This window comes from Dromaius novaehollandiae, chromosome 5, assembly GCF_036370855.1.
Source record: "Dromaius novaehollandiae isolate bDroNov1 chromosome 5, bDroNov1.hap1, whole genome shotgun sequence".
NCBI lineage: Eukaryota > Metazoa > Chordata > Aves > Casuariiformes > Dromaiidae > Dromaius > Dromaius novaehollandiae.
The window spans coordinates 70,470,005-70,490,016 of record NC_088102.1 but is presented as its reverse complement, the minus strand read 5'-3'; the positions used below and the strand labels follow the sequence as shown (position 1 = coordinate 70,490,016).

The window sequence follows — 20,012 nt, the reverse complement described above, 5'->3', positions numbered from 1 at the left end:
GCGGCCGGGCTGCGCTCGGGAGGAGGCGACTTGCTCCTTGCGGCGCGTCCCGAGACGGCGACGGCGACATCGGCGCTGTGTCCCGAGACGTTTGCTCAGGCCGGGAGCAAGCGAAACCGCCCCCCCGGGATGGGAAAAGGGGTCGCGCTCGGGGAAGCGACCACCAGTTTGGGGCAGCCCTTCGCTTTCCACCTATTGCTATCGTTATTTTAAAAAACATTCCCCAGCGCAACACTATGCAAAAGTTCAATCCTTTGAAAGGCTTTACCAGGGTAAACACCTTTTTTTGTGCTCGATTCCACCCCCTTTTTCCCTCTTCTTGCACTCAAAATATATTTTATAAAGGCAGGTTACGTGGGTACGGCTACAGCTGCATCTGCCATTGCCTGCACCGGCGTTGCGTGCGCAGGGCTGGGAAGGGTTGCGCACACCTCTGTGCTACCTACCGGAGCCAGAAATAGCCCCGAGGGTTATTAATAGCGAGCTTCATTATCCGAGCTGGAACATCTCCCTTTTGTAGCGGTTTCTGGTGCTATCAAGGGTCTAATTAGCATTTTTATTTCCCCGTTTTATTCTCTTTATTAGCTAATATGCTAAAGGAGCTGCTTCATCCAGCTTGTGTCTGTGTGTGGTTCCCTCCATAGCAAACTTTGTACTTTAACTTGCATCAGCGGTTGTTACATGCATGCAGAGATTTTTAACATCCTTTTTTTTTAAAAAAAAAATAAGTCTGGAGAAGCGCTGCTGCTGTTGCAGTGTTGCATTATAGGGTTAACGCTGGCCTTTCGCAGGCGCCTGGTCCCAGGTAATTAGAATATTTTATTATTCATCCTCTGCCTCCGTGACCTGGGTCCCCTCTCCATTAACCCCCACGCCTTGGGGAGCGATAGCAGGCAGCAGCCGCCGGCGCAAGCGGCTCGGCCCCCTTCCCGGGGGGGGGGTCTTTACCTGGAAACGCTTCCCGAATGTCCCAATCCTATCAGGGAGCCGCCACGGCGCCTTTTCATCCTCTATCGCCTGCATTTGCTGCGCTCGCCCCTCCTTTGATTGCGTTACAGCCGGGCGGCCCCCTCCCTGGCGGCTCTTGCTCGGCCCAAACCCGGGTTTTGGAGCCACCTCGGAGCGGGTGGGAGTTCGGGGGCCGCGTTGCTTTGGCCCCCAACCCGGCTTTTACCCCGCCGCGCGTCCCGGTCGGGTGTCCCCGTCCCCGCGGCGGCTTTTCCTTGCTGGATTTCCACCCGCGCCGCCTGCCCTCCTCCCGGCCCGCTGCTGCCACCGGTTTTGCACTTCCAAAATGCAAAAACGCAAAAAAAAAAAAGCCCTAAAAAACCCTACGGCAGTGGAGCATGTTGGGTGCCGGCAGCGGGCTCACCCCGTCGCCCGGCTCAGCCCAGGCTGCCGCTTGCATTTTGGGGGCCGGAGGGGAATATGTGTGATTGCTTTCCCGCTTTCCGGGCTCCCCCGAAGGTGCTGCCGCCCTCCCGCCCTGCCCCACGGCGGTGGCACCGGGATGGGGTGCCGGGAAGGGGCTTGTTGGGTCCCGGGGCGCCCCGGTGGGACCGCCGCGCTCCCCGCCGCACCTTCGGCCCGGCCACCAAGGTCTCCCGGCCAAAAGCCAGGCCCCGCTGGGATATTTCCCACGGGAGGAGGAGGAGGAGGGGGAGGAAGAGGAGGCGGAGGGCTGGGCCGGGTGGGGAGCGGCGAGGGGAGGGGAAGGGGTGGGAGCTGGGGGCGATCCGCGGGCCCGGGGCCGGGCCGGGCTCAGAGGAGCCGGCGGCGGCGGCGGGGCGGGAGGCGGGCGAGCGAGAGCGGGCGCCGGGGATGAGCTGAGCGGCCGGCGGCATGGAGGAGGTGACGGACGCCTACGCCTACGGCGACAACCAGAGCGAGTGCGAGTACGCCGAGTGGGGCCCCTCGCCGGCGCTGCTGCCCGCCATCTACGTGCTGGTCTTCCTGCTGGGCACGGCGGGCAACGGCCTGGTCCTCTGGACCGTCTTCAAGGGGGGCCGCGAGCGGCGCCGCTCGGCCGACACCTTCATCGCCAACCTGGCCGCCGCCGACCTGGCCTTCGTGGCCACGCTGCCGCTGTGGGCCGCCTACGCCTGCCTGGGCTACCACTGGCCCTTCGGCACGGCCGCCTGCAAGGTCAGCAGCTACCTGGTCTTCGTCAACATGTACGCCAGCGTCTTCTGCCTCACGGGGCTCAGCTTCGACCGCTACCTGGCCATCGTGCGGCCCCTGGCCACGGCCAAGCTGCGCTCGCGGGTGAGCGGGCTGGTGGCCACGGCGGCCCTGTGGGCGCTGGCCGCCCTGCTGGCCCTGCCGGCCATGGTGCTGCGGCGGGCGGCCGCGCTGGCCGGCGACGGCAAGGTCACCTGCTACATGGACTACGCCGGGGTGGCGGCGCCGGGCGCCGAGGCCGCCTGGGAGGTGGGGCTGGGGCTGTCGTCCACGGCGCTGGGCTTCGCGGCGCCCTTCGCCGTCATGCTCACCTGCTACTTCTTCATCGCCCGCACCGTGGCCAGCCACTTCGGGCCCGAGCGGGGCGAGGGGGGGCCGCGCGAGCGCCGCCGCCTCCTCACCATCATCGTGGTGCTGGTGGCCACCTTCGGCGCCTGCTGGCTGCCCTTCCACCTGGTCAAGACGGTCTACGGCCTCATGGACCTGGAGGTGCTGCCCTGGGCGTGCGGCCTGCACGCCTTCCTGCACAACCTGCACCCCTACTGCACCTGCGTGGCCTACGCCAACAGCTGCCTCAACCCCTTCCTCTACGCCTTCCTGGACCCCCGCTTCCGCCGGGCCTGCGGCGCCCTGCTCTGCTGCCGCCGGCCCGGCCCCGCCGCCGACCGCTCCGCCAGCGGCTCCTCGGGCGGCAAGGCGCCGGCGGAGGCCAAGCCCGAGCCCGCCACGCAGGAGACGCTCTTCCGCGGCTGAGCGGCCCCCGCGGCCAGCCCCCCTCCCCGCCGCGCCGGGGGGGGTTCGGGGTTCGGGGGTGGCGCGGCTTTGCTGGCAAATAAACGGAGGTTTTGGTTACGGAAAGGAGCAGGATGCGGCCAGTTCCCTCGCCGGAGAGTTGGGGGGGGGGGGGAAGGGAGAGGGGTCGGCGGGTGGCGCGGTGCACCGCAGCGGTCGTGTGTGCGTGTTGCACCGGGGTTTGCACGCGTGCGGGTGTGCGTAGTGCGCTGTGCGTGTGTGTGTGTGTGTGTGTGTGTGTGTGTGTGTGTGTGTGTGTGTGTGTGTGTGTGTCGCACTAGAGTTTGCATGCATGCGTGTGTGTGGGGGGGGGGGGGTGCATGTTGCACCGTGGGGTTTGCGAGTGTGTGTGTGTGTGTGTGTGTGTGTGTGTGTGTGTGTGTGTGTGTGTGTGTGTGTGTGTTGCACTGAGGTTTGCATGCGTGTGTGTGTGTGTGTGTGTGTGTGTGTTGCACTAAAGTTTGCATGCATGCGTGTGTGTGTGTGTGTGTGGGGTGCATGTTGCACCGTGGGGTTTGCGAGTGTGTGTGTGTGTGTGTGTGTGTGTGTGTGTGTGTGTGTGTGTGTGTGTGTGTGTGTTGCACCGAGGTTTGCATGTGTGCGTGTGTGTGTATTGCGCTGTGGGGGTTGTGTGCGTGTGTGTGTGTGTATTTGTGTGTGCGTGTGTTGCACTGGGGGGTGTGTGCATGTGTGCGTGTGTTGCACCAGGGTTTGCATGCATGCATGCATGCGTGCGTGCCTGTGTGTGTGTGTGTGTGTGTGTGTGTGTGTGTGTGTGTGTGTGTGTGTGTTGCGCTGTGGGGGTTGCACGTGTGTGTGTGTGTGTGTGCATGTTGCACCGTGGGGGTTGCACGTGTGTGTTGCACTGGGGTTTGCATGCGTGCGTGCACGTGTGTTTGTTGCACTGGGGCTTGCACGCGCGTGCCGCACCGTGGGGTTTGCACGTGCGTGCGTGTGGCACCGGGGCTTGCACGCGTGCGTGTGTGTGTGTGTGTGTGTGTGTGTGTGCGCGCTGCGGCGGGTCTGCACGCTTGCATGTGCCTGTTGCACTGAGGGGGTTGCGTGTGTTGCACGGGGGGGGGGGGGTTGCACGCATGCATGCGTGTGTGTGCATTGCACCGCGGGGTTTGCAGGTGTGTGTTGCACGGGGTTGTGCGTGCACGTGTGTGTGCGCGCATTGCACTGTAGCGGGTGTGTGTGTGTGTGTGTGTGTGTGTGTGTGTGTGTGTGTGTGTGTGTGTGTGTGTGTGTTGCACCGCGGGGGCTGCGTGCGCTTGCATTGCGCTGCGGCTTTGCACGCACGTGTGCGCCCAGGTGCCGCGCTGCGGGGTTTGCACACGCGTGCACCCCCCCCCCCGACCCCCCCACGGGGAAACACAAACATTTGCGGCCCCAAAGAGCCGGGGAAAGAGCCGGGCACCTCTCAGCGGGGCCAGGGCAGCCGCGGCCGGCCGCCTTTCGGGGGGGGGGGGCTGCCGCAAATCCCATTTTCGGCCCTTATCCGAGCACCAAACAGCCCCGGGGGGGGGGGGGATTTGCATTACGGAGCTAAACCCTGCCGGGAGCCGGAGCCCCGGCCCACGACGATGATTATCCTTATTTTCTGATGAGCCACCAAAAAAATGCTCTTCCTCGTCTTAATCTGCAGCCCCCGGGGGGGGGGGGGGGGCTTCCTGGCGTTGGCTCGAAATAAATCTCGGCCCGATCCGCCGTTTCCCCCCTTGGGCCGCTCGCTAGGGCCCGGCCCGGCCCTTTGTTCCCGCTCGGAGAGGACGAGAGGATGCGGGACGGTCGCGCCGCTTCCCTTCGCCCCAATGGCCCGGCGGCTGCTTTTTTTGGCGGGGGGGCTTTATTTTCACCTTCCGACTTGCCATGACCTAATTTTCGGCTCCGGAGGAGCCAACTTCACGGCTCCTTGGGGAACGACGCTGTTCCTGCGACTTGATTAAGGAAGCCCTCCGGCTTGAACAACAACGGCCCTGCGTGTCCCCCCCCCCGGCTGCATCCTCGCTCCGGGATTCGGAGGCCGGAGCATCGCCCCGTATCCGCCCCGGTGCAAACGGGGTTTATGGGAAAGCGACCAATTTTCACCGCTTTTCCCAAATGGAGACGTCGCTGCTCCACGTTCGGTGCCTTCTTCTTGCAGCCGTCCCAAGCGGAGGGTCGGAGCGATGGTGTTTTTGGGGCCACCCCCCCCCCCCCAAGGCCGGGAGCAGCCGGCGAGGAAGAGGATGCCGGGCGCCCGGCCAGCAGCGCCGGCAGCCGCGCACTTTCTATCCGCCTCGGCGCGGTTTCCCTTTCCCTTGGCGGAGGGAAACGCCGCGCCGCATCTCCCGGGGGGGGGGGACGGGGATGGCGGAGCGGGGGGGGGACACTTGAGAAAGCGCCAAGGCCGCGCGGCGGGAAGGGGCCGGGGGCGCCCGTCGGAAGGAGATAAGGGCGGCGGTGCCTTCCTGCGGCAGCGCGGGGGGAGGCCGCCGGGCCGGGGGGGGGGACGGGACGGATGGCTGCACCAGGCCTCGAAGCGCCGGGCGATGCTCGTGGGCCGCCCAAGTCGGGGGGGGGGGGGGAACAGCCAGGTGGGATTTTTCCCCACAATTGGGGAGGGGGGCGGCTTTCACACTCGGCTGCCGGCGGCAAATGGCCCGGCGGCGGGGGGGGCCCGGGGTGTTAAAACCACACTGGGCCGTCAAGCGGAGGGGGTTTCACCCGAAACAACGGGGCAAACAGCTCGCCGGGGAGCCGGCATCGCTGGGCAGCCAGCGCGGCTCCGAAGGCCAGCGGCTCGGTGGCAACGCGAGCAGAGAGTCGGGCAAAAAAGGGGGAAAAATTATTATTATTATTATTATTTTCTGCGGCGGCGCCCAGGGCCGCTGAGCCGGCCGCCACTTGGCCCCCCCGGGCCGCCGGGAGCTGCTGCCCGGGAATAACAGGAAGCGCCGGGAGCAACAAGGCGGCTAATGGCTTCTGCAGGCTGCACCCCCCCCCCCCGACCCCCCCCCCCCGGCCCCTTCCTGCCGGGTGGGGAAACTGAGGCAGGGCGCCCGCCGCCGCCGCACACACGGCCCGGGACAAGGCGCCACGGTTGCAAAAGATCGTGTTTATAAAATGTGCTCCGTACAAAGGGTCGGGGGGTTTTCCTTTCCCCCCCCCCAGCTCGGTTTTCCCCCCTCTCCGCTCACCGACGCGCGGGGCGGCGTGGAAAGAAAGGGAAGAAAGAGAGAGACAGAGAGGGAAAGAGAGCCCGAGAGGAGGAGAGAGAGAGGAAAAGAGAAAAAAGAAGGAGAATAGAAGAAAAAGAGGAAGAAGGAATGAATGAATGAAAGAAAGAAGGAAAAGGAAAGAGAAAAGAGAAAGAAGAAAAAGAAAAAGAAAAAGAAAAACAAAAAGAAAAAGAAAAAGAAAGAAAAAGAAAGAAAGAGAGAAAGAGAAAGAAGAAAGAGAAAGAAAAAAGAAAAAGAAAAAAGAAAGAAGAAAGAGAAAGAAAACAAAGAAAAAGAAAAATGGAGAGAAAAAGAAAAAAGAAAGACTGAAAGAAAGAGAAAAAGAAGAGAAAGAGAGAAAGCGAAGAGAAAGAAAGAAAAGGAGAGCAAAAAGAAAAAAGAAGAAAAATACAGAAATACACAGAGGAAAACTGAAAAGGGGAAAGGAAAGGAAAGGAAAGGAAAGGAAAGGAAAGGAAAGGAAAGGAAAGGAAGAAAGGGGGAGAAAGAAACAAAGGAAAAATAAAAGAAAAATAAAAGAAAAAAGAAAAAGGAAAAAGAAAAAAGAAAGAAAAAAGAAAAACAAAAACAAAAAGAAGAAAAAGGAAAAGAAAAAAAGGAAGAAGAGGAGGAGGAGGACGCGGGGGAGGAGGAGACACGCCGGCAGCACCCACACGCCGCGAGCCCCCCCCCAGCTCGACCCCCCCCCCCCCCCCCCCAGCGCAGCGCGGGACGCACCGGCACCCCCAGGACCCCCCCGCTCCCCGCTCCGCCGCGGCGTGGGCTCCCGCAGCGCCCTGCTCCCGGGCCGTCCAGGGACGTTTGGGTCCGGCGAAGACGGGCTGATGTACAAAAGCGCCGGAAGAAGAAACCCCCTTCGTCGGGCCACCGCGCCGGTGGGTGGCTGCCCCCCCCGCGGGGACGGGGCTCGTGGGGCCCAGCCTTGCGCTGGGTGCAGCCTCGCCATGGGTGCAACCTCGCCATGGGTGCAACCTCGCCATGGGGTGCAACCTTGCCATGGGGTGCAGCATCACCATGGGTGCAACCTCGCCATGGGGTGCAACCTTGCCATGGGTGCAACCTCGCCATGGGGTGCAGCATCACCATGGGTGCAACCTCGCCATGGGGTGCAACCTCGCCATGGGGTGCAACCTTGCCATGGGGTGCAGCATCACCATGGGTGCAACCTCACCATGGGGTGCAACCTCGCCATGGGGTGCAACCTTGCCATGGGGTGCAGCATCACCATGGGTGCAACCTCGCCATGGGTGCAACCTCGCCATGGGGTGCAACCTCGCCATGGGGTGCAACCTCACCTTGGGGTGCAACCTCACTATAGGTGCAACCTCACCGTGGGTGCAACCTCACCATAGATACAACCACGCCGTGGGTGCAACCTCACCATGGGGTGCCACCTCACCGTGGGTGCCACGTCACCCCGGGTGCCACCTCACCGTGGGTGTAATCTTGCCGCGGCTGCAGCCTCGCCGTGGGTGCAACCTCCGGTGGTTGCAACCTCCCCACGGGTGCAACGTCCCCCCCGCAGCAGCACTGGGCCACCCGGTGAGCGGGCCGAGAGCCCGAGCGAGGCCGTGGGGCCCGTAAAACGGAGTGGCCCCGGTTTCATGGCCCCCCCTTTTCTCCCCCGCGGCTGTGGGGTCCCGGCCGGCTGAGCCTGGGGACGGGTGACGCCAAGGCGCCCGCTTAGCCCGCGGGACCGGCCGCTGGAGACGCCGGGGCCTGGAGATGCTCGGTGGTCGGGCAGCCCGGTCTCAGTGGTGGAGTCGCCGAGCCGGCGCGTCGCCTCTTCGCCTGTTTTCTGGCTTGTTCATTTGTTTTTTCGTCCGTTCGGCTGGATTTTAAGCCACGCGCACGTATAGGCTCTGCTGAGACACGCCGGCTACACGGAGGGGGGGGCAAGGAAATACCTCGAGGGAGGACTCTGCTCGGCCCCGTCCTCGCTCCGTTTGCTGGGCTTCCTCGGCAAAGCAACCCGGGACACCCCAGTGCTCCCCGAAATGGGGGGAGGCCGGCGGGGCCCGGGGCCGGGGAAGGAGCGGGACGGACCGAGCCGGCAATTAAAGGCTCCTGGTTGATTAGCCCGGCGCGCGCCGGCTGCCGGAGCAGCTGCAGGGACCGGCAAACGCGGGAAAGGCGGCTGTCCCGGGAGGGCGGAGCGGTGCTTTGCTTTGCTTCGTTTTTCTTTGCTTTTTTTTCCCCTTTTTTGGGTTTTTTTTGAGTTTCTTTCGCCTCCTGGCTTTCCAGTTCCGGCCGCCGGGCTCCTCCGCGCTCCCCAGGCCTCCCGGCGGCATCCGGCGCCTGCTCCGCTCCTACACCTAGGCCAAACTTCCCGAGGGAAAAAAAGGCGCAGGGGAAAGGCGGCTGCAAGTCCCCCACCCCCCCCACCGGGCCATGGTTTGGGAGGCTTCGGTGCCGCCGGGGGGGGGCCACTCGCCAGGGCGCCCCACGGCCCGGCCCCCCCCCCCCGCTGGCACCGCTTTTGGGGCAAAGCTGGGCTTTGTGGCAGCTTTGCCCGGCCGCCCCGGGCTTGGCTTTTTTTGCGGGGGGGGGGGAGGAAGAGGAGGGGAGGAGGGAGGAGGAGGGCGGCATGAGGGCCGGGGCCGGGCGGCGGCGGTACCTAGATCTCCTCGTCCTCGCTGGCTTTGCTCCAGCGGTGGCAGCAGTTGGCCGTGATGCCCAGCAAGAAGTTGGTGGCCACGGAGGCGATGGAGACCACGAAGCCCACGAAGGCGATGAAGAGGTAGTCGTCCAGCGTCAGGGTGAGGTGGCAGGCCTTGAAGCTCTCCTCCGTCAAGGAGAACAGCGGGGCGCCCTCCACCTCGGGGGGAGCCCGGCACTCGGCCAGCTGCGAATCTGCGGCGGCGGGGAGGGGGGGGGGGGGGAGCGGCGTCGGCGGTGCCGCCCCGCGTTGCAGCCCACCCCACCCGCCCCGGCCGCCCCGCCGGCGCCTACCCGAGCTGCAGCGCTGGACGCGGCTCCTCAGCCACTTGAGGAAGGGCTCCATGGTGCAGCCGCACACCCAGGGGTTGCCGCCGATGTGCAGGGCCACCAGGCCCGGCAGCCCCTCCAGGGCCTCCAGGCTGAGGGCGCCCAGGGCGCCGTAGCTGAGGTCGAGGTCCCGCAGCTGCGCCAGCCCCCGGAAAGCCTGGGGGTGCACCTTGCGGAGGCCCGGGTTGTGGCTGAGGTCGAGGCGCACCAGGCCGCGGGCCTCCAGGAACATGTCGGCCGCCACGTGGCTGAAGTTGTTGTAGCTGAGGTCGAGGTGGGCCAGGCGGGTGGCGGCGAGGAAGAGGCCGGCGGGCAGCTCGGCCAGCGAGTTGTTGCGCAGGTCGAGCACCCGCAGCTCGCCGTAGCAGGCCAGGTAGCCCGGCGGGATGCGGGCGATGCGGTTGTGCGCCAGGCTGAGGTTGCCCGTGTCCAGCGGCAGCTCGGGCGGCACCGAGAAGAGCCGCTGCCCGCTGCAGTCCACCGCCTGGGCCCGGCAGGTGCAGAGCGCCGGGCAGCTCGCCCCGGCCCCCGCCAAGGCCGCCGCCGCCACCAGCAAGGGGCTCAGCAGCATGGCGCCGCCGCCGCCGCCGCCGCCGCCGCCGCCGCCGCCGAGGGGGCCCCGCTCAGCGCCCGGCCCCCGCCATGCCGCCGGGCCGCCGGGCCTCAGCGCCGGCGCCCCTCGCCCGCGGCGCCCGGGCCGGCGGCCGCCATGCCGGGGCCCGAGGAAGGGGCGCCGCCGGGCCGCGGCCTGCCCCGCCGGGCCCGCCAGGCCCGAGGCCGCGCCGCCGGCTACGGCGGCGACATGCCGGGGCCCGACGCCGTCCGCTGGGGCTGCTCGGCGGCCGCCTGCGGGACACAGAGAAGCCGGGCTCCATCCTGCCCCCGCCATCTCGCCCGGGCGCCCGCCGCCGGCCCCCCGCGAGGCCCTCCGCCGCGCCGCCGCCACCGCCGCCCCCCCGCCACCGCCGCCGTCGCCGCGGGCTGCCGGGCCGGCAGCGTACTCACGGGGCCCCGGGGGCCGGCAAGCGGCGGCGAAGGCTGCTGGCGAGCCTGGCGAGCGGAGCGGGGCTTCTGCCCACCTCCTGCCTCCCTTCCTTCCTTCCCTCCTCCTCCTCCTCCCGTGTGTCTCTCTTTCTCTCTCTCCCTGGCTCCTTTCTTTTTTTTTTTTTCCCTTTTTTTTTTTTTTTTTTTTTTTTCCTGGAGGGCCAGATACTGACGTTTTCCGTTGTCTCTTAGCAACTGCCTCCACATCCCTGAGCAACAGGAGAGCGGGATGCGCGCCGGAGCGCCCAGCCGCGGCGCCGGGGCCGGCCGAGGGCACGGAAACGCCCCGCCGGGCTGCACCCGGCCACGCTCCCGCATCGCTTTTCCATCCCATTTTTCCCCTGCTGCTGCCGTGTGTGTGTCCCCCCCCCCCCCCCGCAAGCTGGCCCCGCAGACCCCATTTCCATCCCCGTTGGCGCCAGCCCCCCCGTTCCCGCCTGGCTCTGCCCGCTGCCGTCAGCCCCAGGTCCCGCCGGGCTTCCGGGGAAACTCCGGGAGACGGATCCATGCAGACGTCCCAGGAGCCACATGCGGCGCAGACAGATGTAATTAGAGAGATGGCTCGAGCCTGGCTGCAAATGGGCTCCACAGCCTCTATCGGCACGGAGATTTCCACCCCCCCCCGCTCCCAGCATTTCGGGCTGCATCTGTGCTGGCAGATAAACCAGACCGGGGCCTGGTTTTAATGGCCCTTTGGGCCAAACGGAGCAGCTCCCGTCCCCGCCAAACCCTCCTTTCCCCCACGGGAATGGGGGGCAGTGGGGTCGGTCCGGCGGGGATCGGTCCCACGGGCAGACGGACAGCACGAAACGAGCCGAAATCTGCTCTCTGCCAAGCCTGCGGTTACAGCCGCCGTCTCCCTCCTCCTCCGAAGCGGAGCGGTGAGGGGGGGGGAAATTTGCCGGGGTTATTATGCTGCTGGTTTCGCTACCCGCCGCGGGAGGGGGGGATGCATTAAGCCACGTTTTCGCATCGCGGCGCGAGCGACCGTGCGATTTCGGGAGCCAGACAGAGCCAGGGAGGGAGAGGAACAAAGAGCCGAGGCGAGAGACGAGCAGCAGCGTGATGCAATGCCGACGCTGAAGGCATCAGCTCGGCTGCGGCTTTGCAATGGCTGGTACCGCAGCAGCATCCTGATCCGCTGAAACTCTCGCCCTCGCTCCTGACGGCTCTGCCTCCCCAGTTTGGGGGTTGTTTTCTTGCTGCTGGGGAGCACTTGGAGCAAAGGAGCCTCAAATGCTGGGGGGGCTCAAAGATTTCCTTTGCATTTTCCTTCGGAGCATTTATATCCCCCGTCCGAGGCAGGTGGGAATCCCTGACAGCTTCCCCGGTGGCTTCCTGGCTTTATTTGATTGCCTTCGGTAGCTGATCCACGGCCTCTTCTTTTATGCAATAAAATGGCACAAGCTTTTCGCCGTCAAACGGTATAGACGCCCCACAGCAGCCTCGCGCTTGCTTCACGGTATGGGAAAGTGTGGAAAAGCATCCTTGCCCCGCCAAGGAGCTTGCGCCGGGCTCCCCTGCCCTCCGGCAGTTTTGGGGGCACTTGCTCTGTTTTCTCCCACCAACTCGCTGCCGGGGCAGCAACGCAGCAGCTCCAGGCCATGGGATGCTCACACCTCATCCTGAGCCGAGGCAGAAGCTCATCCGGACAGGGAGAGCAAAGGGGGAACGGGACGGGTCCACCGCCAGCCCCAGGCACGGCGAGCGAGGAGCCAGCTCTGGGGTCTGTGCAGGAGAGAGGGGCCAAGGTCCAGGCTGAGCTTAACCGGGGCTCCGGGGCCGTGGTGGGGGTGCAGCTGGGGCTGCCCGGGGCCGTCGTGGCCCTCAGGGAGCTCCCACCGTTTCGGCTACGGCAGGGCTTCCTGCGACCCTCGTTACAGGCTGGCACCACCACCGCAAAGCGTCCCGAAGCAGCTGGGGAAATGCGGTGCTTGAGGGCAAGGGGAAGAGCTGGAGGGCCCTGAAACATCCCGCGTCCTCCTCCAGCTCCCAGCGCCGAACATGCAAGAGGCTTCACCTCCGGCAGGCTTTTGCGGCAGGGGTATTCCCTGGGGAATACTGGGAGACAGGGATGCGCTGGGACCAAGATGCTCTGGGACAAGGATGTGCTGGGACAAGGATTCTCTGGGAGAGGGATGCTGTGGGACAAGGACGCTCTGGGACCTGGATGCTCTGGGAAGGGATGCACTGGGACAAGAATCTGGGACAAGAATACGCTGGGACAGGGATGCACTGGGACCTGGATGCTCTGGAACAGGATGTACTGGGACAGGGATGCTCTAGGACAGGGATGCTCTGGGACAGGGATGCGCTGGGACAAGGATGCTCTACGACAGGGATGCTCTGGGACAGGGATGTGCTGGGACAAGGATGCTCTGGGACAGGGATGCTCTGGGACCTGGATGCTCTAGGACACGGATGCTCTGGGACCTGGATGCTCTGGGACAGGGATGCTCTGGGACAAGGATGCTCTGGGACAGGGATGCTCTGGGACAGGGATGCCCTGGGACAGGGATGCCCCGGGACAGGGATGCGCTGGCTGCTGGAGGAAGGAGCCTGGCAGCAACAGGGGCCGAGAGCTGGTGTCACAGCCGGTAACGACCCGCTTTCATCTCAGCCTGCTGGCGAGGGCCCCAACCGCTTCCCCCGCCCCGGCGCGAGCAGCACCTGCCAAACCACAGACACAACTTTCTGCCGATGAGCCGGAAATTCACAGGAAGGGCAATCGGCAAAAGCTACGAAACAACCTCAGAGGACGCATCGGGGCCGTGAACCCGGCAGGGCTCCCATTCAGGCGGCAGGTCGGTGCCGCCGGCCCCGGGACTGAAGTTATTTCTCTGCTACCATTAACGAACTTGCAGCAACCTGGTCGCCAGCACTGCAAGACCGGTGAAACTCAGGGAAATCGGCGCTCGCGAGGATCCTGTCAGCAATGCTTACGATGGGCTTTGTTTGACTTTGTTTTGGGTTTCTTTCCATACAAAATACATTTTTCGTTTGGCTGCCACTCTTTGTAATTATGAGCTGGTGGCAGAAAACCAAAAGCCAAATCTGCTTTCGGATTTGAACATAGCGCACTCATGCCAAGGTAGGGTTTTACCCTTTTAAACGCTTTGTAATCGGATAAGCAGCTTTCGCTCGTGTCGGACTTGTCTTCGCGTGGCAAGGGGCACGGCCTTGCTCCTACAAACAAGATTTTATCTCCAAATGTCGTTAAAATAAGGAGCCTTTGCACAAAGACCAGAGCTCTGGGGGAGGCGCCGGCGGCCTCGCTTCCTTTTCACACCCTGCACCTTCTGCATTTCCCACAGAGCCGCTCTGGGGCCATTTTTGCATCTTCGACACCGCCGTGCAAACAGACCCCTGCGTTGATAAAATGGCGTTTGCCCGCAGCTCCCTTTTGCTGTCGGCAGCGTGCAAATAGCTCGGAGGGGACTGCAGGCTGCATGGAGTCTCCCAGGCGGTTCTTCAGCCCAGCCCCTTCCTCAACCTGCTCCTCTCTCTTGACAGAGCTCCCAGCAGCCTTGTAGGGCTCCTTAGCCCCCAGTGTGCGCTGAGATTGGCTTGCTGGGACCACACTGTGTAGCCATCTTCAACAACCCCCTTGGCAACAAACCCAGAGGTAATAACACCAGAACCCCCCGACCCTGCAACAGCCGGACACCGCGAGGGGCTTCTGGGCTCGCCGGCCTCAGCCCACTCGCAGGGCTCTGCGCCTCCAGCTGCAAGCTGCGACCCGAGAGGGAAAGAGGCAGCCACAAAAGGGAGAAAAGGGAGAAAAAGAGACTCAGAAAAGGTGCAGAGAGGAAGAGTAACACCACCCTGAGAGGGAGGGGAACAGAGCCCCGTTCTGAAAGCGAAAGCCTGCCCGTGCGGGAAACCGGAGCGCTTGTGCAGCTCAGCAGACTTGGTGCTCCTTCGCCACGAAAGCCTTCGGCAGCCCCCGGCACCGCATGGTGAGTCGCAGGGGCCGACGCAGCCGTGCTCCGAGCAGGGCAGCTGCCCAGCGGGGACAGGGTTCTCCTGGTGGGGACATGGCTCTCCTGGTGGGATGCTGCTTTCCTGGTGGGGACATTGCTCATCTAGCGGGGACAAGGCTGTCTTGGTAGGGATGTGGCTGTCCTGCTGGGGATGTGCCTTTCCTGGTGGGGACATGGCTCTCCTGGTGGGGACACGGCTTTCCTGGTGGGACAGTGCTTTCCTGGTGGGGACATGGCTCTCCTCATGGGACACTGCTCTCCTGGTGGGGACATGCCTCTTCTGGTGGGGATGAAGCTTTCCTGGTGGGCACACAACTCTCCTGGTAAGGATGCAGCTTTCCTGGTGGGGACATGGCTCTCTTGGTGGGGACATGGCTCTCCTGGTGGGGATGAAGCTTTCCTGCTGAGGACATGGCTCTCCTGGTGCAGACATGGCTCTCCTGGTGGGATGCTGCTTTCCTGGTGGGGACATTGCTCATCTAGTGGGGACATGGCTGTCCTGCTGGGGATGTGCCTTTCCTGGTGGGGACATGGCTCTCCTGGTGGGGATGCAACTTTCCTGGTGGGCACGCAACTCTCCTGGTAAGGATGCAGCTCTCCTGGTGGGGACATGGCTCTCCTGGTGAGACACTGATAACTCTCTTGGTGAGACACTGCTTTCCTGGTGTGGTCCTGGCTGTCCTGGTAGGGATGCTGCTTTCCTGCTGGGGACGTGCCTGGGGGCTGCACAGGGCCGTGAGAGCCTGGGTGGGGGCAGGCCTGGAGAGCGGGGCCGCAGGGGCTCCCGTGGCCGCAGAGGCTGCCTTCCAGGCACCACCCTGGGTGCTTGCTGCTCCTTTCCGCCCGACGGGCACTTCTGGGCACCCCCACGCTCTCCGGAGGCGCCGGGCCCCCTCCCAGGGCCGGGAGGGTGGCGGGAGAGCCCTGGCCGCGACGGCAGCACCGGAGCAGCAGGGCTGGCAGCATCTCTCCGCGCACCACCGCGGCCAAGGCCACGGCCTCCACCCTCCTTCCCCAGGCACAGGTGCTGGGCCCCGAGGAAGGCAGCCCCCAGGGCATCGCCAGGGAGCAGCTGCTCCAGGCCCTGGAAGAGCTCTCGCAGGCGGATTTTAAAAGCTTTCGGGATAAGCTGGCGCATGGAGACCTCCCGGGCCAGTGCCGCATTCCCTGGGGGAAGCTGGAGAGCGCCGACAGGATCGACACGACCAACTTCATGGTGTCCTATTATGGCAAAGACGCTGCCCTGGACATCGCTGTGACTGTGCTGGAGCAGATCCACCTCCGCGACGTTGCGGCCAGGCTCAGGGAAGGCAGAGGGAAAGGTGGGAAAGCCGAGCGGCCCCTGGCTTTGGGCGCCTGGAATAAGTAAACTACTACAACGTGAGGATCTGTGTCGACTGCCAGAACGCACCCGAAAAAAATGGACAAAAACCTCTCATCACCGTTCATCATGATGCGGAGGAGACGCACCACGTCTTGGAAAGGGCAAAGAGGGACGGAGAACATCGTGGCTGGGAAACTCTTCTAGGGTGGTCACCAACTGCAACCGGGATTTGGGGTCGCGTGTTCAACTCAATGGCAGCTGTGTTAAGTTTAACTGTGTTATGCCTGTTACTTACGATCACATTGTACATAAGATGATGGAAAGTGATACTACGTCTTCAAAACCTTTGAGAACTCTGTTTAAAGTATTAGCAGGGACGCTTAATAAAAACAAAAGGGGGAAACTGTTAAAGAATAGCGAACTGAAACTGTCTAGAGGTAGCCGCTTAGCCCCACTTCTGTAAACCTTGCTTAGCAGGAGGAGCTAAATTTGCTGAAGCCTTAGGCTGCACTTAGATAAAATAAAGCCTAATAAAAGCATCCTTTCTCCCCCGTTTTTTTTAATCTGGAAGAGTTGAGAAAATTAAGCAGGAACGCTTCACAGTTTCTATATATTTTTTTTCCCCCAGGGAGATTTGTTGCTTGGGTTTTAAGGAAAAAAAAAAGGAAAGGTTTGGGGAAGCTGTTTGCTTGCACGGGGTGGGTGCGTTTGTGCCCTCCGGCAGTTTTGGGGGCACTTGCTCTGTTTTCTCCCACCAACTCGCTGCCGGGGCAGCAACGCAGCAGCTCCAGGCCATGGGATGCTCACACCTCATCCTGAGCCGAGGCAGAAGCTCATCCGGACAGGGAGAGCAAAGGGGGAACGGGACGGGTCCACCGCCAGCCCCAGGCACGGCGAGCGAGGAGCCGGCTCTGGGGTCTGTGCAGGAGAGAGGGGCCAAGGTCCAGGCTGAGCTTAACCGGGGCTCTGGGGCCGTGGTGGGGGTGCAGCTGGGGCTGCCCGGGGCCGTCGTGGCCCTCAGGGTGCTCCCACCGTTTCGGCTACGGCAGGGCTTCCTGCGACCCTCGTTACAGGCTGGCACCACCACCGCAAAGCGTCCCGAAGCAGCTGGGGAAATGCGGTGCTTGAGGGCAAGGGGAAGAGCTGGAGGACCCTGAAACATCCCGCGTCCTCCTCCAGCTCCCAGCGCCGAACATGCAAGAGGCTTCACCTCCGGCAGGCTTTTGCGGCAGGGGAATACCGGGAGACAGGGACACCGCGACAGGGATGCGCTGGGACAGGGATGCACTGGGACCCAGATGCTCTAGGACAGGGATGCACTGGGACAGGGATGCTCCGGGAGCTGGATGCTGTGGGACAGGGATGCTCTAGGACAGGGATGCCCTGGGACAGGGATGCCCTGGAACAGGATGCTCTGGGACAGGGATGCTCTGGGACAGGGATGCCCTGGGACAGGGATGCCCTGGGACAGGATGCCCTGGGACAGGGATGCTCTGGGACAGGATGCCCTGGGACAGGGATGCGCTGGCTGCTGGAGGAAGGAGCCTGGCAGCAACAGGGGCCGAGAGCTGGTGTCACAGCCGGTAACGACCCGCTTTCATCTCAGCCTGCTGGCGAGGGCCCCAACCGCTTCCCCCGCCCCGGCGCGAGCAGCACCTGCCAAACCACAGACACAACTTTCTGCCGATGAGCCGGAAATTCACAGGAAGGGCAATCGTGCAAACGGACCCCCGCATTGATAAAACAGCATTTGCCTGCAGCTCCCTTTTGCTGTGGGCAGCGTGCAAATAGCTCGGAGGGGACTGCAGGCTGCATGGAGTCTCCCAGGCGGTTCTTCAGCCCAGCCCCTTCCTCAACCTGCTCCTCTCTCTTGACAGAGCTCCCAGCAGCCTTGTAGGGCTCCTTAGCCCCCAGTGTGCGCTGAGATTGGCTTGCTGGGACCACACTGTGTAGCCATCTTCAACAACCCCCTTGGCAACAAACCCGGAGGTAATAACACCAGAACCCCCCGACCCTGCAACAGCCGGACACCGCGAGGGGCTTCTGGGCTCGCCGGCCTCAGCCCACTTGCAGGGCTCTGCGCCTCCAGCTGCAAGCTGCGACCCGAGAGGGAAAGAGGCAGCCACAAAAGGGAGAAAAGGGAGAAAAAGAGACTCAGAAAAGGTGCAGAGAGGAAGAGTAACACCACCGTGAGAGGGAGGGGAACAGAGCCCCGTTCTGAAAGCGAAAGCCTGCCCGTGCGGGAAACCGGAGTGCTTGTGCAGCTCAGCAGACTTGGTGCTCCTTCGCCACGAAAGCCTTCGGCAGCCCCCGGCACCGCATGGTGAGTCGCAGGGGCCGACGCAGCCGTGCTCCGAGCAGGGCAGCTGCCCAGCGGGGACAGGGTTCTCCTGGCGGGGACACGGCTCTCCTGGTGCGGACATGGCTCTCCTGGTGGGATGCTGCTTTCCTGGTGGGGACATTGCTCATCTAGCGGGGACAAGGCTGTCTTGGTAGGGACATGGCTGTCCTGCTGGGGATGCAACTGTCCTGGTGGGGACATGGCTCTCCTGGTGGGGATGCAACTTTCCTCGTGGGTACACAACTCTCTTGGTGGGGATGCACCTTTCCTGGTGGGGTCATGGCTGTCCTGGTGGGGATGCGGCTGTCCTGGTGGGGTCATGGCTGTCCTGGTAGGGATGCTGCTTTCCTGGTGGGGATGTTGCTTCCCTGGTGGAGACACAGTTCTCCTGGTGGGGTCCTGGCTGTCCTGGTGGGGCTGCTGCTTTCCTGCTGGGGACGTGCCTGGGGGCTGCACAGGGCCGTGAGAGCCTGGGTGCCTGGAGGGGGGGAAACGCGCCACAAGAAAAAGAGGAAAGGAGAAGGCAGTGATGGCAAGGGAAAAGGCAAATTCTCATCGGATAAATGTCACCTTAGCAATAAGAAGGTCTGCTGGGCTGCGAGACTGACAGGCTGGTGGTGAAGAGCGAGCAACGCGGAGGGTCTACGTTCCTCACAACCTTACAAAGCCAAAGCACACACCAAATACTGCACGACCACGAGCGAAACAGCGTGCCCGTGCGTAGCGCTGCAGCCCAGAGCCCACGGAGCTCCCCTGCGTGGCGGCGAAGCTCCCCGTGAGCTGGGACATCTCCCAAGGGCTGGGGGTTAGGAGAACCTCTGATGAGAAACCTTTGGAGCAGTGAGAAACTGGGACTTGGGCAATAACCAATGTGCGCTGAGATTGGCTTGCTGGGACCACACTGTGTAGCCATCTTCAACAACCCCCTTGGCAACAAACCCAGAGGTAATAACACCAGAACCCCCCGACCCTGCAACAGCCGGACACCGCGAGGGGCTTCTGGGCTCGCCGGCCTCAGCCCACTCGCAGGGCTCTGCGCCTCCAGCTGCAAGCTGTGACCCGAGAGGGAAAGAGGCAGCCACAAAAGGGAGAAAAGGGAGAAAAAGAGACTCAGAAAAGGTGCAGAGAGGAAGAGTAACACCACCGTGAGAGGGAGGGGAACAGAGCCCCGTTCTGAAAGCGAAAGCCTGCCCGTGCGGGAAACCGGAGTGCTTGTGCAGCTCAGCAGACTTGGTGCTCCTTCGCCACGAAAGCCTTCGGCAGCCCCCGGCACCGCATGGTGAGTCGCAGGGGCCGTCGAAGCCGTGCTCCGAGCAGGGCAGCTGCCCAGCTGTGCTCCCGGCGGGGACACGGCTCTCCTGGTGCGGACATGGCTCTCCTGGTGGGATGCTGCTTTCCTGGTGGGGACACTGCTCATCTAGCGGGGACACAGCAGTCTTGTTAGGGACATGGCTGTCCTGCTGGGGATGTGCCTTTGCTGGTGGGGACATGGCTGTCCTGCTCGGGATGCAGCTTTCTTGGTGGGGACATGGCTGTCCTGCTCGGGATGCAGCTTTCCTGCTGAGGACACGGCTCTCCTGGTGGGGATGAAGCTTTCCTGGTGGGGTCATGCCTCTCCTGGTGGGACGTTGCTTTCCTGGTGGGGTCATGGCTGTCTTGGTGGGGACATGGCTCTCCTGGGGGGATGCTGCCTTCCTGGTGGGGACATGGCTCTCTTGGTGGGGTCACGGCTGTCCTGGTGGGGACACGGCTCTCCTGGTGGGACGCTGCTTTCCTGGTGGGGACATTGCTCATCTAGTGGGGACACGGCTGTCTTGGTAGGGACATGGCTGTCCTGCTGGGGATGTGCCTTTCCTGGTGGTGACATGGCTCTCCTCATGGCACACTGCTCTCCTGGTGGGGACATGGCTCTCCTGGTGGGGTCCTGGCTGTCCTCGTGGGGCCACCGCTTTCCTGCTGGGGACGTGCCTGGGGGCTGCACAGGGCCGTGAGAGCCTGGGTGGGGGCAGGCCTGGAGAGCGGGGCCGCAGGGGCTCCCGTGGCCGCAGAGGCTGCCTTCCAGGCACCACCCTGGGTGCTTGCTGCTCCTTTCCGCCCGACGGGCACTTCTGGGCACCCCCACGCTCTCCGGAGGC

General features: G+C 63.5%; 2 protein-coding genes across 2 annotated transcripts; one reads left to right on the top strand and one right to left on the bottom strand.

The window, feature by feature from the left end:
- The first annotated feature begins 1,754 nt into the window (after positions 1 to 1,754).
- Positions 1,755 to 3,039, top strand: APLNR (apelin receptor). Its single transcript, XM_064513264.1, has one exon. It carries the CDS (start codon positions 1,843 to 1,845, stop codon positions 2,932 to 2,934), a length of 1,092 nt encoding a protein of 363 aa, XP_064369334.1. The 5' UTR covers positions 1,755 to 1,842; the 3' UTR covers positions 2,935 to 3,039.
- A 5,703-nt stretch (positions 3,040 to 8,742) lies between these two features.
- Positions 8,743 to 9,772, bottom strand: LRRC55 (leucine rich repeat containing 55). Its single transcript, XM_064513263.1, has 2 exons — positions 9,150 to 9,772; positions 8,743 to 9,050 (listed from the first exon to the last, which is right to left on the bottom strand). The coding sequence occupies exons 1-2, from the start codon at positions 9,754 to 9,756 to the stop codon at positions 8,815 to 8,817; spliced, it is 843 nt and encodes a 280-aa protein (XP_064369333.1). The 5' UTR covers positions 9,757 to 9,772; the 3' UTR covers positions 8,743 to 8,814.
- Positions 9,773 to 20,012: the final 10,240 nt, after the last annotated feature.

Bases quoted from the DNA above. Each gene is read 5' to 3' on its own strand.
- APLNR (XM_064513264.1), top strand. From the start codon at position 1,843: ATGGAGGAGGTGACGGACGCCTACGCCTACGGCGACAACCAGAGCGAG.
- LRRC55 (XM_064513263.1), bottom strand. From the start codon at position 9,756: ATGCTGCTGAGCCCCTTGCTGGTGGCGGCGGCGGCCTTGGCGGGGGCC. The intron at 9,051-9,149 runs GTAGGCGCCGGC...CCGCCGCCGCAG, and splicing joins CGTCCAGCGCTGCAGCTCGG to ATTCGCAGCTGGCCGAGTGC.